Here is a 21,473-nt window from a genome sequence, read left to right as displayed (position 1 = left end):
TGCACACAGTTGAACAATTCGTCAATATAATTGGTCTAGATTTAGGGATCTAATAATAAGAACCAATAATCACTGATTGCTCATTGAGCGCTTTTTCCGTTGAACGCGCTCATTGGATTTCGCTCATTGCATGATCGCGTATGCAACGGGCATTGAATCAAAAGTGGCTGCGTTCGCTTTGGGCGTTTACGCGCTGTAAGCGTCATTCTATCTTTATCGCTCATTACATGCGGGAAGAAGATAGAATGACGCTTACAGCGCGTAAGCGCCCAAAGCGAACGCAACCTACAATATAGGTTTGTTTTTCGTACCTAACTGCTGAACTGGTGCAATAAGTTAGAGTGAGAAAAAATATACTTGTCTCACTCTAACTTATTGCACCAGTTCAGCAGTGCAGGAACAGAAAACAAACCCTATGTAACGTGAATTATAGGTATTAAGTAAAATTTTCTTCAAAAAAGAACATTTTAAAAAATAACCTAATTATCGTAGAGTGGCGTTGAGGCATTGCCGTATTAAGCGTCGTCTACAATATGCGGAGTAAGCTTGGAGTAAGAAGTAAGCCGTAAGAATTGGCCAATCGTAGTCGATTATTATAAAAATAATCGTCTATGATTGGTTAATTCTTACGGCTTACTTCTTACTCCAAGCTTACTCCGCATATTGTAGACGACGCTTCATTTCGTCTTACTCCTACTCCTACTCCTTACTCCATCTATTGTAGATCGGGCCTAGACGTATAAGGTATCTGGAGCCACGTGTTGAAAGAAAGAAAACAAGAAAAAGTGCTCGTGATTTTAACTGCTTTTTAATCTACTTTTACATTCTATTAACATGTCATCATTATTCAATAGCGATAATTCAGATTCTGACGAAGATATTAAAATTAATTCGGATTACGCTAAGGATTATGATAATTGGCGTCAGAAGGAAGAGTTGAATAAATGTAAGTAAATATATAACCTGTTCTGTTCAATAGGAGAAAGGATCTCATTGTTATAACTTATCTTTATTCAGTTATTTATAAATCTGTATCTAAAATAATGTAAAGTTAAATAATTTTTTTTATTTTTATATGTGTATTATATGTAGTATGTGTATATATATGTTTTATATGTATAGTAAAAACAAAATATGAAGAAGTTATCATGGACGACAGCAGCTCATCTGATGATGAAGATGATGGAAATGTATGTTTTATATTTTATTTTGTTTTATGATACATATTGGATTAAAGCATCTTGTATTTTTATTTTATTAGCTTTTTAAATCATTTTTGTTAGATGTTACAATATTAATTCCCAATTCTAATTAATCCTTCTTATAGATTGAAAATTTACAATTTGATAGAGAATTTTATAAAACTTTAGCATGCTTGAAGAAAAAGGATCCATGCATATATGATAAAGATGTTAAGTTCTTTAATAATATCGACACATCTGGAACAAGAGAACATGTTGAAACAGAAAACAGGAAAGAAAAAAAGTTAAAAGAAAAGGCTATCTTTTTACGAGACTATGAACGTAAAATTGTAATGGAAAGAAATGGAATGTTTAGTGGCAGTGAAGGTGAAGATAATACAGAGGAGAATACTAAAGTACATACTTACACAAAAGAACAACAAGAAATGAAAGATAGTTTCAAGCATGCTTTAAAAGAAGAATCTGAAGATACAGATGAGGATGCTGACTTTCTGAAAATAAAACAAAAGACAGAAGATGATAAGCAGGAGGTATCATTAATAACATTTAATAATTATTATGTTATTATTTACTGAAACAATTTATATTTCAATATTGTATGTTATAACTATCATTGCTTTATTTAGGAGGAGAATTTATATAAGAAATGGTTAAAGGGTCAAAAGTTGGAAATAGATACTCAAGAACAAGAGGAACTTCAACCATTACGTGATTTTTGGACAGATCCTAATTTAGATACAAAGGAGAAATTCTTAAGAGATTATATCCTAAATAATAAATACATAGATAAAGAGTTTTCCGATGTAGAGCTAGATTATGATCAAATTGTTCACGATAGCGATAATAATTTATCGGAAGATGAAAAGAATATCGAGAAGCAAGAGGAATTTGAACACAAGTACAATTTTAGATTTGAAGAGCCTGATCAGGAATTTATCAAAAGGTATAGCTTGCATTATTCAACGATTAACTGTTAAACATACATGTTGTAACTTCTTTTTTAATTTATCAAATTTATGTTATACTAAGATATCCGCGAACTATGGAAAACTCAATGCGGAGGAAAGATACACGTAGAGCGCAAAAAAGAGCGGAAATCAGAGAAAGAAAGGAGGAAGAAAAACAGCGAAAAAGGGAAGAATTGAAGCAATTAAAGGCACTGAAGAGAAAAGAGATAGAAGAAAAAATAGAAAAGTTGAAAGAAATCACAGGTAATGATTCTTCGACTTCTGAATACTTTGGAATTCATGTCAAACTATACAACAGTTTGTCTAATATTATATTTATATTAATTACAGGAAATGATGATATGCGTTTCGATAGTGTCGATTTTGATACAGATTTCGACCCGAATGAATATGATAAAAAAATGAAAGAACTTTTTAACGAGGAATATTATGCTGGCACTGAAGACATGAAGCCGGAATTTCCAGATATTGATGAAGAATTAGATATTGAAAATACGTGGGATAACTATGACCCGAATGCAAATGAAATTGATACGCCACATGAAGAAACTCATTGTGAAGATCCAGATTTTAACGTATACTATATTTTATATATGTATATATAAAATATATGTATATATGTATATATTATATATATATATATATTATATATTATATATATTATATATGTATATATTATATATATATATATTATATATATTATATATGTATACATAACTTTCTTCTAATATTAATTATTTTAATCGCTGTAATTTTTTGCTTTTGCCGCGTTATTTTCTTAATAGTTGGGTTTTTTATATGAAGGAATTTGTTTTTGAGCTGAATTAATTCAACGATTTTGATATATTTTGTATAAAACTAATGTTTCTTAATTAAAGATGGATGCTGATTATGATGGATCTCAAGATTTGCAATCGGAACTCGTAGAGAGTACCAGAAAGAGAAAGAAAAAAAGACGCTCTAAGTTTGCTATGCTTATGGCAAAGAAGAAACCAAAATTTGATCCGAAACAGTTCCCTTTATATGAAGAATATTTTGATCAATATTACTCATTGGACTATGAAGATATGATCGGGGATTTGCCTTGCAGATTTAAATATAGAAAAGTAGTACCAAACGACTACGGGCTAAGTGTTGAAGAGGTAAAGATAATTTTTACAATTTATCGTTATTATATCAAGTTATAGATTTAAAGCAACTAAAAGTAATTCATATAATTTAATACATTTATATTTTAAGATTTTAATGGCCGATGATAAAGAGTTAAACAAATGGTGTTCTTTAAAACGAGCTCTTCAACATAAATCCGAGCACGTAGAAATGCAAGAGATTCAATCGTACAAACAAAAGGCAAAAAATGAAATGTTCAAGCGGAAAATTCTCAAGAGCTTGTATACGTAAGTATTTAATAGATATTAAAATTGAAAGATTCTCTTTTTAAAAAATATATTGAGTTTATTCTTTATAGCTGCATATATACTTATGGTATTTTGAAATATAACCAGTGCAACTTAGTATAATTACAAAGAATTAACTTGTTGGATAATCAATCTACTAATTGTATTCTTATTTGTGTAGTGAATCAGACAAACAAGAAAATGGAAATGCGAGTGCGGATGAGCAAACGGCAAACGATGATACTAGCAGTAAGAAGCGTAGGCGAAAGAAGAAAATTAAAAATAATTTTAATGTGGACTCTATTAACATTAACACCATTTCTGAAAAAAGGGTTGCAGAAATCACCAAAGATAACACACAAAATAATTCTCATAATATCAAGAATGATGCAGAACAAGATAAAATTACGCAAGAAAAAAATACAGTAAATAAGAGTAACGAGAAGAAACGAAAAAATAAATCAAGAGTTGATAGTAATAGCTCGAAGCTGAAAAAGATAAAGACGGATAATATAAAGAAGGAAAGCTTGCAAATAAAAGTGGATAACAAGATAGAAAAGAATAACGAGGAAACGGCACCCGTGGGTAAAACAGTAGTCATTCAGAAAAGAAAGAATAAAACAAAGGAAAAGAGTAAGCTACAATTAAATAAAGTAAAAAGAAACAAAAACAAATCAAATAATGATAACATCAACTCGATGATGTCCTTGAACGTAGAACGACTAAAAACGTACGGTATAAACGCAAAGAAATTCAAAAATAAGTTGAAGTATGGCAAGAAAAAGTTCTGAATGTTAATCTCTTGCATGTTTTTGTAAATATATGATTCTTTGTAAAACTACGATTTAGACGATTCATTTTTCTATGTAATTAGTAAACCTATGTTTTCTATCGTAGTAAAAAGACATTGAACTTTGTTAATATTTGTAATATCCAATCCAATATTAAGATGAGTCTGTTCTTGGACAATAAACGACGTTCTATCACTTGTCGTTCGTCAGGCAGTAGAGCTATCAGCATCAGCTCACTGAAGAACCTACATCCTGTCGTCAACCTCGTTGATGGTGGTGTTCGCTTCTGTAAGACCGCGATAACTTCCATAAGTGACGCCTGTCGTCGATGCTATTGTTGAATTTCATTAATGGCAATAAATTTTTCATGTAAGAAATGCTCTCTATATCTAGAATTTGACGGCGATTGAAATACAATAGAATCGCAATCCTTGAGAGTAAAGCATTCATATTGTTTGTATATTTTTAAAATGCATTTTGCTTGAATGGGTGAAGAAACGAAGACGGCTTTTGTGGGAAAGTTAAGCGAACAACATCATGTATTCAACATTCACTTTATGTTAAATCCGTGTAGCAGCACGTCATAACAGAGACACGTCATAACATATATCTTTCTGCAATCGGTTCGGCTTTCGTGTATGATCGTCGAAAGTCGCATCTTATTTACATATATTTTATCATATTTATATATTTTTTATATTATTTTATATATATATATTACTTTTATAATTTATTTTCTTCAATATATTTTTTTTTAAATATTAGATCAATTCCAGTATTCATTGATCGTCAATACGATTGCCACGACTGTCGCCGAAACTAATTATTTCGCGTGTCTGTAGTCAGATATCCGGAATAAAAAATTGCGGATAATAAATTCGCGTATAACGACTGTGTTTTATCTGTAATTAATTTTCGTAGCGACTGATTTTGCATCAGTTGATTTTGCCTTTTGTTTTCCCAAGATACTATATACACTAATCACGGTAACTCGAACATCCAAATAATTTTTTTCTCACAATGATCGGATATTTACTGCTATATTACTAATATCTGCAGACATGCAAAACCGAAGCCGCTCACCGAAAAATATACGTTATGTATCTTAACAGTATAGCTTAAATCATTAATATCCTACAACAGAGACATTTAAGTACGATGATATAGTAAAAAAAGATGATATAGTGTAAACGCTTATACGTTACACCGTGCACATTGATAGATCAAAATTCGTCGGTGCGTGCCAGATATATCATGAAACAATATCATCTTGTCGTTTCTATCGCTTTAATAGCTATAAGCTGTATAAATATCTACGGTTAAATGTCTCTGTTACAAGATATTAACACATTGCGGTCCATCGACAGCATTTAGCCATCAGGCTTATCGATACGGTTATACAGTACGATACAATCCGCTGATAACTCAGACTCGACGCAATCAATCCATCTTTACGATTGATATCGTTACAATGAATTTGTTAAAATATAAACATTGGATCTATTGTAACTGAGAGATATACTTGTATTATCATATTACAAGTATTTATAATATTATAGTATTATTTATAACATATTATAATATTATATAATCTGATGTATACCTTAATAACTTTAACAATTATTTTCTTATTGACAATTATATGCGTCGAGAGAAGCATGGCACGTATTATAGGTACGACTTATTCGTACAATTATACGTGATGACTTAGTACAGGCCGCGGATCGCAATGTGTTAATAAACCGAAAGCGAGGAGCGAGCTCGCGATAAACTCTACCGCTCCTCGTGATGTCCAGTCCAATGCTATCAATGTTCGAGTACCCGGTTACCTGAGTCTTTCGAATATCTCTCGGCTACTTGAGTATCTGCGATATGTATATATTGCAAAAAATAAAAGATAAAATAAGTTGACACAAAATTAGCTGTTACAAAAATCAATAGCAGATGGACATTATTCACGATATTAGGTTCCTGGTATAGAAACCACTCTCGGCTTACATTGACAGCATTAGTCTAGTCTTTACACGATTATCGGCGCTGTACAATACAATGTATAAGTACAATACTCGTAGAACAGTTGGTCGATAGTTCGCGCATTTCTAACGCTCGGTCAGAGACACTTTCCGGGGTTCTGGGAACACCAGTGTGGCCACATGGATTCTGTCTTGATGCCTCTGCTAGTTAGAACTTCGATGTGCGCAGCTAGTCTGGTGTAAACGTTCTCGTCCGTGGAGTAACTCGTCATCGGTAGGTCGCTCCTGAAAAATAAGATGTGAATATTGGAAAATTACCTCGTTATATTTCGTTATATTACCTATTATATTACTATATATAGTTTTTCATTACACTTGGATTCGTTAACCATTTAGAGATTTTTCTCCACGAAAATAAGAGACTTCTGGCGAGATCTTACTCTCAACGAAATTATATTCTCTGGTTAATCTCACGAATAAGCTTTACTTTCTCAATTTTAACAAGGTTAATTTGTTGGTAGAAAATTGTTAATTACAAATTATATATTTTTATTGACATTTTCACTAAGAGAATATCTTTTACAAATTAATCAAAGAAAAATATATACACACACATACATATATGTGTGTGTGTGTTCCGTAATGTGATCAATTATATTATTTATTGTATACTATACCACAGTCGTTCGGCGAACGCTGATGCTCTAGGCCATAGTCGAGGTCCCAAAGACGACTGTCCAGTTTGTTCGTTCCAGATAGCCGCTTCGCCGCCGAGAACCAAGGACACTTGTTCCTGGGGGTACTCCCTCCACGGACGGTGATTATAAACGGTCTGCCAAGTGCGATATTCACCGCACGCGGCCTCGCCACTCTCTCGCCACCTGCCAAAGCCGCAGTCTAAATACCACGCATCCACATGTGACAGTATCACGCGAAACCCGTCCTCCAACAGGTCTGACGTTTCAGGCCAATTGCTGGCACCCCACGATTGAATCACATGGATCTTCGGGTCGAAGTATGTGGTGATGTACGGCCGTTTCGTCAACGGTGAGCTCCACAGAATCACCACTTTCGGCACTCGATCATGATTTGCTTTAATAACACGTTGCAACATTTTCTTCTCAAACTCGGCCCACAGTTCGTGATAGTCTGTCATGTTCTGTGCTTGCATGGCTAAGGTGATATTGCCATACTGCGCCCAGCAATCAAGATTTACTTCATCGCCACCGAGGTGCACTACGTCGCGCACTTCAGTCAAGTCTAACAACTCTCGATAGAGACCCTCGAGTATTCGATACGAGTGTTCATTTATGGGATTCAATTGGCCGCAGTTTGGCTCACCACAGTATGATGCCCACGGCTGCTGGTCCACACATAACGCCAGCTCGCCAAAACCATGCTCCATACCTAAAATTTTACGTCATTTAAGTATGTTAATTTCACAGAGTCAACAAAGATTAATATAATAAAATTGGAGATTATATAAACAAGGCAATTTTAACATAATTTCAACCCTTCGCTATTGACTCGAATGACTTACAGTGGTAAAACCTGTCCTATATTTAGACAAGAATTAGAGGAATTTATATTCTATCGAATTTACCCCATTGCCATCCGGCACCGGCGTGGGCCGGAGAATCAATCTCAACGATGATTCGTACGCCGCGTATCCTCGCATAATCCGTGAGGTCCTTCACGTCGTCGGGCGTGTAAATTCTGTCCTCGCTGTAAGCACCCCACCTTGCCATTTCCGGGTATTGTGCCGAATCAAACGGAAAGCTCTGCGAGTCGGTGAGGTGCCAATGTAAGGTATTGAGTTTTGTAGCCGCCATGCCGTCGATCACTCTCTTCAGTTCTTCGACCGGAAAGAACTGTCTACCGGTGTCGACGAGAAGACCACGATAAGGAAACGCGGGTTTATCCTCGATAGAGGCTCGTGTAAGAACACGAAGAGCACCTTGCTTGGCGGCGGCCTCGTCCCACCAGATCAGCTGACTGAGAGTTTCGAGTCCGTGACGCAAGCCAAAGTAGCTTTTTCCCCAGATCTTGGCCATGAGGATCTTTCCCTTGGGCATGAGTTCCAATTTGTAGGACTCGTCGGTATCCAGAGTCAAAGTAGCGCCTCTCGCGTCCTCAGCGCTCAGGTATATGATGAAAGAGTCGACACCGGATCGGCTTTTAGCGTTAAGCACCTTCACCAGACTTCTAATGTTCCCTGCAACGAAAGGAGTGTTTCGGAACGAGCATGTATCAATATGAATATGTAGATATTTTAAAAAATTTAAATAAAAATCTGTTGGCTACTGTGAATTATACATGTGAGACGTTGATCGGTATTATTATCACTTGAGAATAATCTATGATATAGAAAAAAATATCTTTACTTACGTGTTTTTTATTATTATATCTATGCTTACGTGTTTTTTTATTATTATTCCTTTTGGAGTAAAATCTACTGTGTGTAAAATGTAAAACGCAATTGTAATACGTAGTAAATTGACGTGGAAACTTCCTTTCAGCCCATCTTTAATACTCACCGATGAAGACATCCTGCGCGTGTTCCAACAGATCCTTCGTCTCTTTATCGTTCGTATCAAAGACGAACTCGATTTGTTGAAGATGCAGGATGACACTTTCGTCGCCCAATACGACGTTTTTAGTTGGTCTAGGCCACAATAGGCGAGTGTTACCTCCGCAATGCGCAGTGCAGGTGGCCAGAGATGTTCTTGAGGATCTCACTGCTCGCTTCTCGCATCGATTCGCCACGCACGCCCAGGACCATGGACTTTGAAATGTCCTGCAATTTAAGAATAATCGTCAATAAGTTAATCAAACACAATTTGACACAAATACAGATCGATACGTAGATGTATGTATTTTCGGAATTGAGTACGTGAAATTCACGCGATCCGTCATCCGTAAATTTTAATCACTTGTAAAAGCTATTGTGATAGTTTTGTATTGATATTTTTGACTGTAATAAAACTATAATATGCTAGTAAAAGGAACAAATATCTCATGTGTGAAGCGTGTTAGATACTTACCGACGTGATGCGATCGGTTGGAGCGATGCGAGCGGAGGAGCGTGCGCGTACATGGCAATCAACAGGACTCCGGTCATCAGGACGAGGAAGAGGAGGATCCTCCTCATCCGCCCGCTCGGCATGCTACCCATCATCTTGGCGAGTCTGTGAATAAACAAGAGAAAGCCGTTAATACACGATGGAAATTGCAGATCGGTGAAACGGATCATGATTCATCGACAAGTGAACATATTGTTTCTGCGACGACAAGAATATCTTTTTTAGATCGTTTCTATTTTCTTATCGCTTTCGCCTTCCGTATTTCATAAAATCGGCGATCAAGACGCGCGGGGATGGCAGGAAAGGAGGAAGGAGTGTGGTCACGGATGTGGTTTGATATTTATCACGATGGGGTAACGTGAGATGTGAGATAGGAATATATACGTGTCTAAGGACCACCTGTCGGATTATAGACGGAAATAAACGCCGGACGCCTAGGCAAGAGATCTAAGCTTAGCCAGTTCGGCTCTCGAAATGTTCCGCAGTCTAGACTGCGGTGGCCGGAATTAGTTGCACTCTCTCGAGACGATTCTTGAACGTCGCGACCATCGTACTCCCTTCTTGTTGCCCTGGCACCTATCTACCGCGGCGACAAGGGTCGCTGGATACTCGCGACCGAGGAGAATACTCTTTATCCGACATCGCTGAATTGTTGAAATACAAGTAACGAGTAATTTTCAAGTTTCCGCTTTCTTGCCAATTTTCCGGAACACCTGTGTTAAATTATCCGTTTCCAATATTGCTTACACACACACACACACACACACACACACACACACACGCGCGCGCACACACACATGTCTTACTACAAATAAAACAAACGAACAAATAAAATATTGAGTGGTGAGGAGAAAATAGCAGGTACATGACGTTGGAAAATTATTTCGAAAGAGCAATCGATTTCAAGCATCATCTCCCGGGTGGTTTACCAGTCTCCTGAGGGTTAATCACGTCAATCTTTTCCTCTAGTGTGAACTCGTGAAAAGCGAAAAATCTAATCTTAAAAATATATGAAAATGTTCATTTTCGCGAGTTTATATCGCAAGAAAAGGTTCATAATCATCTCCAAAATGACTCACTTTTCATGATTTCATAATAGGGAAAAAATTATATAATTAATAAGTAAGATCGAGTTTATGTGAGAAGATTCATGACTGATGCCCTTATTTTTTCCACGTGTGATTTTTTCAATGTATGTCTGCAGGAGAAGACGATCTGGTAAATCTAGAAATCACTACACAGGTGCAACGCGATTTTCGGAACGCTCTTCTAGATCCAACATCCGTGTTCTGATTACCGTGTTGCCAGACAGTATTTGGCATTTGGCACCTTGGATTTTCCTAGCTCCGCGAATAGGCGCATTGGGTCTCGATTCCGCGGTCCGACCTGAAAATCGCATACATTCGCCTCGCATGCTAATTTATCCCAACGTAATCGCGCGCGAGAGCGATCGCGTCGGCTGTAAGGTAAAACGGGCCATCGACGGCCGGCGGCGTTTTCGTGCACCGCTATTCTTCATTTCTACGTGTATACACGATATGTTTTGCATTTAGGCAGCTTCTAATGACACTCGTGCACGAAGCAAGCTAAGGCGGCCGGGCGAAATGGCACAGTGCATGACCCGAAAAAATCGATCATGCTCCGACCGCAAACTACCACACTATGTCAAGCGGAATCCTGAATCAAGAAATTAGTTTAGAAGAATAACTCGCATGCGCTAGAACCGACTACAGTGTCCCTAATATCCATACTTAGGAAAATACATACTGCACTCAAGTAAGTGTTACTTGTTTCAAGTATTTCATAAGTTTATATATTCGCGAATCTATCATAAGTTCATCACAATCACATTTATTCAAAGTTCATTCTGAACTCTAGTAAGTTTATCATTTCCATCAAGAATATTAAATTAAAGCAAGAATTCGGTTTACTTATTACATTGAATCAAACCAATTTTTTCTTCAATAAAGTTTTATAATGTACTTGTGAAGAAAATAAATTCTTCTTTAGAATATATGATAATAAAAATATTTCTACAATTTGACATATATTTTAAGATTATTATATTAGTAAATATTAGGCTAGTAGATCAAAATATTAGATTAGGTAAATATTAGATTAGAAAAATTAGATAAAAATAAGAGAAAAGGATAGATATGTGGATATAATTGTATACCAAATCCCTTTCTTGGCTATGTAAGCTTAAAAAGGCTGATATTGTAAGCTGATACTGAATTATTACTTAAAGAGAGGGAAACAAACTGAATTCTTAATAGCAAATTGATATTTTTCTGTGTGTACTTCAAAAATTTGCCATATAAAAATCTGCGTTATATAAAATTAGTTTATCATAAATAATTCGTAGACGTATCGCAGATATCAAGTGTAACAAACGCGATGTACGAATGTGTATGAATTTATTATCAAATGTACGGGATGACAAGTATATGATGAATCTCTGATAAAAAAAGGTCGTATCTTTATTTCACGAACTATCGATCAAAATTTTAACAAAAGTGGTGTCGATAGAAATCCACGATTGTCCGGAAATCGCGATGATTATGGTCGCTTTAAGTACAGATTTCAAAATCTGTGAAAAGATCACCATTTCTATGGTGCTAATCAATTATGGCGTTAATTAACGAGACTCGTAATTAGGAATTAGAATACGGAGAAAAGACTTTTTACATCTCTATTCCCACATTTTAAAGCAGTTCGAATCCTCTATATGTGATCTCGATGACGCGGCCACAGAAGGCGTGACTTCTGGATTGACGATAACACCTGTTGATAGCTTCGAATACCTAAAAAAAACATTGTTAGCGAATGGAGAGGACGACAGGCAGGAAGTAATTTGCATATTTCAGCTATCGCGCAAGATATCGCAACATTTCACTATTGTTATTATCGCACTAAATTATAGCGGCTGTTTCAATAATAATTGTAAGTTTCAGACGATGACACTTCGTGTCGTGAACATCGCACGGGATAGGAGATCAAAGTGCTATTATAAAAGCGAGGCTTTTTCAACTAGATGAATAATACAAGATAGAATATAATACGATTACGCGCGCGCGCGTTATATGCTAACAGTGTTTCATTACGAAATTAATTCAATTAAGCGGTCACCTTCATCAGTTTAACGAGAATCTCGTGTCAACGATAGCCTCAATAACAAGTCGCTCCAGAGAAAACGCGCGCTATTCTCGGCTCGCACTTATTCGTAGACCCAATAATGGGCCGAATTCTGCAGAACTGACATAAAGCACTAATCTCGTAAGTAAAAAGAGCGTTAAGTCTCATTAAGAATCATTACCCAATATCGCGATTCTTTTTGATCGTTCCGCCGATTGGCTTCATTTTGCCTCCTCTTACTTTCTAGCGTCAACCTTCGGGTCTTCGACTTTTATCTTCCAGTGTTGATCGTATTCGCCATGGTTACGGCGAAGACGACACCATTGAGTCGCCTCAACGTTTATCAGACTTTACGAGGGAATTTTCCGCGGCGTAATCCCACGATGATTGACTTCGGTCGAGCCGATTGACTAGGTGAATCACGAGTGACCAGGCGAAGCGAGGCGAGGCGCGGCGCGTTCGATACAAAATGGTAAAGACGCGACGTGGTTTCGCGTGGTCAAGCCTTAGCACAACCCACCCACACTCGACGAAGAAGGCATCCACGTCGTACATAATATCACGGCCATACATACGGCGTACACTTATGCTTTCGATGCGTCTTTTAGTCGATATGCGCAGTGTATCTAGCAGCACGCTCGGCTTTCCGAGCTCGTCAGGCTCGTCGTCGTGACCGGGAAGTTTATTAGCACGACGGTTTTCGGAATTTCTAGAGCTTCGTTCCGTTCGACTGAGGCAGACCGGTTTCGTTCGTTCGGTGAAACCTCGAGCGTGCAGTGAAGGAACGTCCGCGATAACGCACCGCCACGAGAGAAGACATAAGAGTAAGAAGAGTACACTTGTCTGTCTGTGTCACGGTTCTCTCCGGGGATTTGCGCGTTTCGGAAAGAAAACTGTAGCGACCAATTACCTATGCACGGGCTGCAGTTGGGCACGTGCGCAGAGCCGTTTCGCGTTCGCGACGAAACGAGAGCGCCATTCTCGACCAAGTCTAATTACCATAAAATCGCGCGAATTAACAGAACTCCTTAAGACGAGAAGACAATTCCGAGAGCTCCAACCTCTCGCGCAAAACCGATAGTTGCGACTGCGACGACAGCTTCGCTGCTCTCAATCTCCTTCCGGACAGAATCTCTTTTTCGCAGGACTTGTAAAAAAATATACGTATATTGCATCGAATCGCACGAGAAGAAGAATTTTGCAATTGATTTCTTTCTATCGCGGATCCGCTATTCGGATGCTAATCTCTTCACATCCAACCGCATCGTTGGATTGTTTCTAATGTTATATTAATTAAAGCACTAATTAAGAAGCACTTATGTCGCGAGTATTTTTCGCATTTTGTTCATTATTTTATCTTTGTCTTATTTATTTTTATTATCGCTACTCACGATGTTTCGCCACGTTACTTGTCAAGTTGAGTAATTCAGGATTGATAGATGAATAAAAGAAAAAATCAAAGCAAAATTTCTCGAATGAAATTGAACGAGGTCCGAGAATTAATCTTCAGACCTAGCTGAAATAATTACGCAATTAAGTAAAAATATCACGGCACCGAGAACAGTATCCGTCGTCCGGCGAGAGGATCAATTAATTTTAATGAACCCTCCCCATCTCCCCTGTCGCTCTTAGATATTATTATCTTGACTGTAGTACAAATGAGACGAATTCAGTCGACGTGAAGTTAAAACGCCGACGTTAGTACGCAATACTGGCGTGCTCTAGATATTTTAGCCGAATCGATCCCGGTAGGTGTACAGCGTGCCGTGAAAGTATGCGATAGGCCGTAAGCAGCGGCCGACGCGCCACGACGCCGACGTCGCGAGCACGCGAGATGAACGCGAACTAGTCGAATAATTGCGCGACAGCGCGGATATCGCGGAGCGGACAGGGCGATTTCGGAGTCGAAAACGCGACACGACCGCGATCGAGAAAAGGAACTTCCGCCGCTCCGGGAACGTTTGCGCGATGTCGTCGCGGCGCGGCAGTGATTCACTTCACTGAGTAATCTCGGCCTTCGGAAAAGTTGCAATCGTACAGACCGGGGGCTTACATACCGTTGCGCGACTCTAGTTCAGTTAATGTTAAACGTCGCTGGGTCATGATCAAGGAGAAGCCGTCCGTAAGATATGATACTCAATTTAGAACGGGACTCCGCCGCTTCGTCACGGTTGTTACTGTCATCGGTGCGTTACCGTTCCGGTAAGGGAAAATACCGGGACACGCGAAGCGGGAACGAGACGCGAACTCCCTCGCGAATTACGCGCGTCAATCGACCCGGTGAGATTTTCGCGAGTGTTGTTGCGCCCCGCGAATTCTTACGGCTTCGAATCGCGCTGACGACCGATCGACGCCTCGCTCGAGTTACGCGCAGTTGAGAAAAATCCGATTTCAGCTGACGTATGATAGGAACCTCTCCTGCGGGGCTCGTGACGTGCAACGGTAACGAGTGTCGTGTCGCAGCTGTGTCGGAACGTGATTCCGTTAAAAACTCTTCTCCGGTGTCGTTCGAAACGGTCGCGTCATTAAGCAGCACGGAAGAGACGACTGTCCCGGGTTTACGACGGTGAAAAAAAGAGGGAAAATAGCCGCAGGAACTTTGCGGGCCAGGTGAGAAACTGCGCGAACGGAAATCGCGAATTTCGCCACATAGTTGCGCTCTGAGATATTCGAATTGCGAGTTATTTCGACATCGAGACGCGAAGTCAATTCGCGAGATGCACCTTGCCGTATCTCGCGAATGTAACAAGAATGCAGACGCGAGGAATGCAAGCGCGACTCAAGCCGAAGAGAAGTGGATCATGGAGGCGCGCGGATGCGTTACGAACGCGCCACGATTAATACGAGTTCGCGGCGTTTATGTCTCGATGTTCCTCGACAAACTCTCGGTAACCTTAGTATTTCACACTCGCTCGCCGCGAGATTGACGACGATGTGCGACGTAAATTGACGGTGCGCAATCTTATGCGCGATCTTTACGTAATACGTGATTTCCGAACGTTATTTATCGTCGCTTCCGCAGTTTAATAACACTCACGCACCGCGACACGGCTGCATCTAGAAGAGGATTTATATTGACTCGAGTGGAAGAGTGCAATCAAGTGCAGATCGATTTCAGGGAATTGAGAGGAAATTATTCGTGTTTTTTGGCGGACTATACGTTCGATCACGTTCGATCGTGTCGAGACATTTCGGCGACCTCGAATCATTTCTGAACGCTATATTGCCCCGAAAATATCCACTTTATCGGCAGATACACACACAATACACTACACACTACTAGCACATAATGTAACTATGCCGTGAGAACATCTATGCCGCCCAACTCGAGTATAGTCGATGTGAGTCAAGGTCGTCGATTAGGAAGCGTCGTAACGTATTGCATGAAAATTTGAGGCGGAAAGTAAAGAAGAATCGGTCGAATTGCATTAGCTTTAAATGGCTCTTGTAATTACGTAGGATCCCCGAGTTATCCACCGTTGAATTATTCAATCGCCGTCGCAGATAAGAATAGCGGTCGCTTGAGTTTGAGAGTAATGTTCGTGGGTGGTTGAAAATGACAAATTCGGTTTGCAAGCCTTGAGGAGACGCATCTACGGAGATGCGCGCGAATCTTGTTTATCGGAATAATTTCAAACGGATTGCTATCTCACCGTTACTTTAATTTCAAACAGGCTGTTATTTGCCGGAAACTCAATTACAACGATATCGCGAGTATCGAACATAAAAATACAAAAATCACGCGAAGATCAAATATTCACTGAAGTGGAACGCCTACTCATGGCGGACCCGTGAATTAAAAACGTTAATTCCGGAAAACGTATAGCGTGTGTGAGAGCAGTGATACGGAAATACGTAACATGTTTTCACGTCGGTGCGCTAACGGCACGTTGAAATGAAAAATGCTGACACGGTTGTATGTAGGAGACCTATATAGAGTTAATAACGGCTGGAGTATCGCGTGGCGCCGTTACCTCCTGAGATAATCAAGCGGGGTGTGTATGGGTACACGGGTGGTCGATTAGCTTCTAAAACGTGCGACTGGTCATTTCTAGATCTGAATAGGGCAGAAGATTGACCGTCGTAATGGTTGATTAGGTCGCTTATGGACAATGCTCGGCCATTATCAGTCGTGATGCCAGTCATTGAATGTTCTCTTTTTTACGTGATATCGATCAGTCAAAGGCTTCCCCCCAGGCCGTTCAAAATCACCGTCCTCGCGCTCAAAAGAATCGTCTTAGAGTTATAGCGGAAATTGTCTAGATATGAGAAATTAGTTTAGAGATGGACTTAGTAGTTAGAGATGGATAAATGACTAGCAAGCACTATCGCATACATCTTGTATTTAGACAATAGGTGACAGAGGAAAATAGGTGACGGAGGCAGAATTTATATCTGAACTATTTGCAAAATTTAACAAGAAAGTCTCTCTGTAGTACTCATCCAGATTAATGCACGATTAATAATCAGTAACGGGACCTAGATTTGCCTGCAGATATTGCTAGAATGTTACTGCTATAAATTTCACGTATCACAGGTAATTTTCTAACAGAAATCAGCGATAAATTTTAACAGTGACATTTAGAATTCTATATAAACTAACGAAACATTTTTGAGTGTAAGAGATTGGATCTCGATACTTTCATTAATAATTCATAATTGTTAGAACAACCAGTGAATTGCTTATTCAGATTTTGGCGTTCTTTTAAGTTCCAGCGCGAATACTTTCTTCGAAGAAGGTTGGCTAATGAACTGCGCGCATTAATTAAATCGCTAAAGTATGAGGCGTTGTCGTGTAATACCGGGCGCCGTTATCGTATACTCGACGTTTATTGTGCGTCGCGCAGCTAATATAAATCGCCTTGTAAGCTATGTTCGTTCATACAAGTTTGCATGGTGAACTTACCCGCAATTCAGCCGGTCTCGCGAACTTCCTCACCTAACATCCTTCATTTGCGCGAATCTGCAACAGGCGACATACATTCACTCAATTGTAAACAGTATCAAATGGCGAAGTTTCGAATAAATGGCAATCTCGTTGCTCAGATATGACGCGGCGTCATCGATCTGAGAGGGATATATATAGCGTGTAGGGGTTAGACACTCGACCAACAATCGTTTAAAACTCAGCACGAGCCGGCAAAATGAAACTTCACGATTATGTCGTTTTATCCGCGTACCACGACGGCCACGAAGGCGCAAGTTTAACGGTTTAACGTTATCGATCACGGTCTGTCACATGAAACGACGCGCGATGTCATCATCGTGCAGCGGTACGTGGCTCGCGCTCATTATCGACTGATCGGCTGAAACGAATTATCGTCGAAATGAATTGGCCGCTTCCCCGCCGAACCGATCATCCGTAATCAGCGATGGCTGATGGATAACGTAAGCGACGTCTAGCGATCGAAATTGTTCGCCGAGCGAGTGAGCATCGCGCAACGTCTCATTTAAAGAGTTTATTTATTTCACGTCAAAAAAATGCTCAAAATTATACAAAGATTTAACGTAACATCGCAGTAAATACATTCGTAGTTAAAATTTCGTGCAATTTGTCTGCACCGTTCACGAGAAATTTAATATTGGATATCGCAATTTTTTGCACGTATAGAAGCGATATAGATTGACTATTATTTCAGTGTAATTTTGTAAAAAGTAATATCATCCAAATAGGAAACTTATCGTTATAAATGTTATATGTTAGAAGATGCGGCATAAAAGAAAGAATAGTATTTAGTGCGTTTTTATGGAATGGTCGATTGTAGACCAGGAAAACAGCTGTTTTATGTTCTGAATAGCATTGTACTGAGTGAAGTATGTCAAAACGGTATTATAGAATTAGTTTTAAATTAACACTTATGGTTTAGATAGTGAAATAAAAACATGTTTTTATTCGACAAATAGTGAATTTATAAGTAGCTGCTTTGATACGTTATTGAAAATACATCCCCTTTTAGCCTAGCCGGCCTTAAAATACATATCTGATGAATAAACCTCTCAAGAAATATCGATCGGCCACTTTTGGCCGTTTTTATTTTTAAATTAATATCCTATTTTTCGTGCAAAAGATAGAATTGAACTGAATGTTCCATCGAAATAAAGGAGAGAAAAATCCGAAAATCTGAAAAATTCTGTTTTTTACACGAGAAACATGATATTAATTTAAAAAATAAAAACGAGTCGAGTATGACCGCTTGATGTTCTAGCGTTGCTGATGAATACTCATGAATTTTCGTATGCTGTAATTAATGCATTTCAATTCCTTGCCCGTGCTAATTCCTTCTCCATTTCCGCCTTTCAAACCATGGCCGCTTCGTTCATAATTTCTCAGTTAGATCAAACTAAATTAAACACTTTTTGTTTTTTTTTTTTTCTTACATTACACAGCGCGTACTTATTATTAGATCGTGCTCGTGGCTAGGCAATTGCAGCAGCACTCATTATTATTGTCGCTGCGGCTTTTGCGTGCATGATTTCTAGTCTTGATTCTCTAATACGCGCACCCGCGTTCTCGTTATCGCGATTCCACAACACTCCCGGCACTTCTGTACTCGCTCGCGCTCGTGGTCGAGAAGGAACAACGCTTGACGATTAAAGGAACGTTCGATAAGGAAGCTCAAAAACATGAAACGAAGCGATAAGCAGATGTGATTTCGTGCATCTCGCGATACGAGTCCACGTGTTCCATCCGGTTATGATTCTCTCGTCTTCTATTATTCAGAGGATTTCCTCTTTTCACCGTCTTCTTGGGGTATCAATTTCCTGTCTATTCCGTCACCTATTTCTATCTATTTTCGAAAACCGTGATTACTCTAATAATACAAATATTACGGCAACCGCGGACAAGTGTGGATAAGCGAAAAAAAATTTGCCCGTGGGACTTCATTTCATCCCGTACTTGCAACCGCATCCGGTAGTAACTTCATTAATGCGTTCGTAGCGGAAATGCGAACACCACCAGGAACGAAGCAGCCAGGTGAATGCGAAGAAAAAAGGAAAGAGAAGAGAAAAAAGAAAGGAACTCGTCGCGAAGCAAGGCAAAGTGGAATAGAGCCGGCGCGGCTGCAAGTTTTCCAGCCATTCGTAGTATATATACCAACCGCTCCCCCCCTTTCTCTTTCTCACTCAAATATGTAAAAATACGTAAAGTTCGTGGACGTGCTGCACCGCGCTGCGCGGTCCCAGGGTAGAAAGACGACCAACGCATTTGCCGACCTTACGATGGTGTTTTACGGCAGGAGCTGGCGAGTTTTAAACAACGCGTTACGGCTTTGGCGAATCGACGCGAATTGTGCGCGCGCGCGCCTCCGGAATTTGCACAGCCACCTTCTTTCCCGCAGTTACTTCTCACTTATATACATTTTACAGAGAGAACCGGCTCAAACAATGGCAACGATGTTGCAGGTCTGAGGTTCTTGAGACTTTCGACTGCGAGGAACGCGAAATCGATCGAGCGAGAAACGAGCTTTTCCGAACGAGCTTTCCCGAGGCGTCTCATGAAACAGAAATAGACTCTTCGAGACAGTATCATCGATATCTGAAAGTCCAAAGTTTGGACAATTGGATTGTTTCGATCTTTAAACCTTCCTATTCGAGGATTTTCGCATTAGGATGCGGCGTTATCGTCGATCTCGGTGATACCCGTCCGAATATCGTTTAAACAATCAAGAGAGAAACTACCATCATTACCATCTGCGAGGGAGGCAATTCGGAACAGAAGGATAGCGAGAGGCGGGTGATAAAACAATTATCTCCACGACGACGATAACGACGTTCGCGTGTTTCGTCGATTCGTTATTTGCGTGAATATCGCGGGCGACAGTCAATGATCGAGATGGAAAAGGATTTGAAATCGGAAGGGTTGAGAGACGGCACGACGATGTCGAAAAGAATATTGAAGACCACTATGAACGCTATTGCGCACAATAACAGTAACGTCTTCAGGACTGCGAGTACCGAACCGCCCGTACCTCCGCCGTCCAACAACAGCAACTACGACACGGGCGCGGACAAGTGGTTGGGTTTATTTTCTATTTGGTGAGTAGCAGGCACGAGCCAAACGTGTGCACATTTAATCACGCGGAGGAAGCACGAAAAAGCACGAGGAAGTACGAGGAAGAGATGCCGCTCTCATCGTCGGTCGCGAACGCGAGCTTCCCGAGGAATTTCATCCGTTCCGCTCTGAGCTAGGTCCTTCGTTGTCTCTTCAACCCCTTTGAAACGAGAATCCATCGGATCCGGTGTAAAGTTCGATAACAGTTCAATGCACCGAAACTGGCAGATAAAACTCAACGTTCGATACGCTTCGACAACTGCGAAAAAGAGTAAGGTACCAGTGTCTGGACAGTAATAAGCCTGGTAACTCTGGATATTCCTTTTTATTAAATAGGAATATTTAATTCAATGTAAAATAACGTATATATTTAATGTGTATATATTCTATACAGGAGAAATGTTTAATATTTCTAACTATAATCATATAGAAAAATAATTACTATAAATTATCGTCAAGAAAACCAACTTTTTTTATTAAATTCTACTATAATATTAATAATCTTATATGTGTACTAATATTACAACTTTTGTGTTAGGACAACCAAAAAATATAATTGAGACTAAAAATAAATGTAATTTTAATTAGATAAAGTATTTTTCACTCTCAGTGTATATTGAAAGTTTAAATATTCGAATTTAAAGACCAAAACAATAAGAATGTCCAGAGTAACGTATTAGTGTTATTAGTGTCCTAGGTATTGGCACTTTTACTTCATACGTGTTGCTCGATCTCAAAAATTTACTTGTGTGAACTTGGCACACCATATTTAAAAATGTGACATTTTTTTTAGAGTTCTGATACTCTCTTGAAAAGTTCTAGAGCTCTTTGCAACAATTTTCAATAGTTCCGGTCATTAAATACAAAAAAA

The 21,473-nt window shown here is 39.2% G+C and overlaps 3 protein-coding genes across 9 annotated transcripts in view; 2 read left to right on the top strand and 1 right to left on the bottom strand.

Moving 5' to 3' along the window:
* Positions 1-373: 373 nt before the first annotated feature.
* Positions 374-4,553, top strand: LOC116845788 (protein KRI1 homolog). 3 transcript variants are annotated; one of them, XM_032818887.1, is made up of 11 exons: positions 393-433; positions 725-744; positions 855-946; positions 1,123-1,190; positions 1,328-1,732; positions 1,829-2,145; positions 2,232-2,413; positions 2,501-2,745; positions 3,049-3,312; positions 3,410-3,567; positions 3,749-4,553. In XM_032818887.1, exons 4-11 carry the CDS (start codon positions 1,149-1,151, stop codon positions 4,356-4,358), a joined length of 2,223 nt encoding a protein of 740 aa, XP_032674778.1. In that variant the 5' UTR covers positions 393-433; positions 725-744; positions 855-946; positions 1,123-1,148; the 3' UTR covers positions 4,359-4,553. The 3 variants fall into 3 exon arrangements, with proteins under 3 accessions (XP_032674777.1, XP_032674778.1, XP_032674776.1); XM_032818886.1 differs by having other exon boundaries at positions 374-433; positions 725-946; XM_032818885.1 differs by lacking the exon at positions 393-433 and having other exon boundaries at positions 679-946.
* Positions 4,554-4,796: 243 nt separating this feature from the next.
* The window catches only part of LOC116845790 (probable beta-hexosaminidase fdl), a 42,909-nt gene continuing 26,232 nt past the window's right edge, over positions 4,797-21,473 (bottom strand). The window contains exons 2-7 of one of the 2 annotated variants that reach the window (XM_032818889.1): positions 17,456-17,512; positions 9,376-9,519; positions 8,869-9,128; positions 7,935-8,546; positions 7,009-7,738; positions 4,797-6,616 (exon numbers count right to left, since the gene is read on the bottom strand). In XM_032818889.1, coding sequence (XP_032674780.1) covers positions 6,469-6,616; positions 7,009-7,738; positions 7,935-8,546; positions 8,869-9,128; positions 9,376-9,509 — 1,884 coding nt within the window. In that variant the 5' untranslated portion in view covers positions 9,510-9,519; positions 17,456-17,512 and the 3' untranslated portion in view covers positions 4,797-6,468. Of the gene's footprint in view, positions 6,617-7,008; positions 7,739-7,934; positions 8,547-8,868; positions 9,129-9,375; positions 9,520-12,730; positions 12,879-17,455; positions 17,513-21,473 lie in introns of those variants that run through there. The other variant, XM_032818888.1, reaches the window with a different exon arrangement.
* The window catches only part of LOC116845791, a 20,259-nt gene continuing 12,012 nt past the window's right edge, over positions 13,227-21,473 (top strand). For 2 of the 4 annotated variants that reach the window (XM_032818894.1, XM_032818890.1), the window contains exons 1-2: positions 13,718-15,159; positions 19,954-20,586. In XM_032818894.1, the coding sequence (XP_032674785.1) occupies positions 20,375-20,586 (212 nt within the window). In that variant the 5' untranslated portion in view covers positions 13,718-15,159; positions 19,954-20,374. Of the gene's footprint in view, positions 13,374-13,717; positions 15,160-19,953; positions 20,587-21,473 lie in introns of those variants that run through there. The other 2 variants (XM_032818892.1, XM_032818893.1) reach the window with 2 other exon arrangements.

The sequence above is a fragment of the Odontomachus brunneus genome, unplaced genomic scaffold (assembly GCF_010583005.1).
Source record: "Odontomachus brunneus isolate Ranch 3 - 2012 unplaced genomic scaffold, Obru_v1 Obru_scaffold_058, whole genome shotgun sequence".
NCBI classification, from domain to species: Eukaryota; Metazoa; Arthropoda; class Insecta; order Hymenoptera; family Formicidae; genus Odontomachus; species Odontomachus brunneus.
Note: the sequence above shows the minus strand (reverse complement) of the source record. Positions and strands in the feature narration are given on the sequence as shown.

Coding starts and splice junctions, on each gene's coding strand:
- LOC116845788 (XM_032818886.1), top strand. CDS start 835: ATGTCATCATTATTCAATAGCGATAATTCAGATTCTGACGAAGATATT. Junction 2,146..2,231: donor GATCAGGAATTTATCAAAAG/GTATAGCTTGCA, acceptor TGTTATACTAAG/ATATCCGCGAACTATGGAAA. Junction 3,313..3,409: donor ACGGGCTAAGTGTTGAAGAG/GTAAAGATAATT, acceptor TTATATTTTAAG/ATTTTAATGGCCGATGATAA.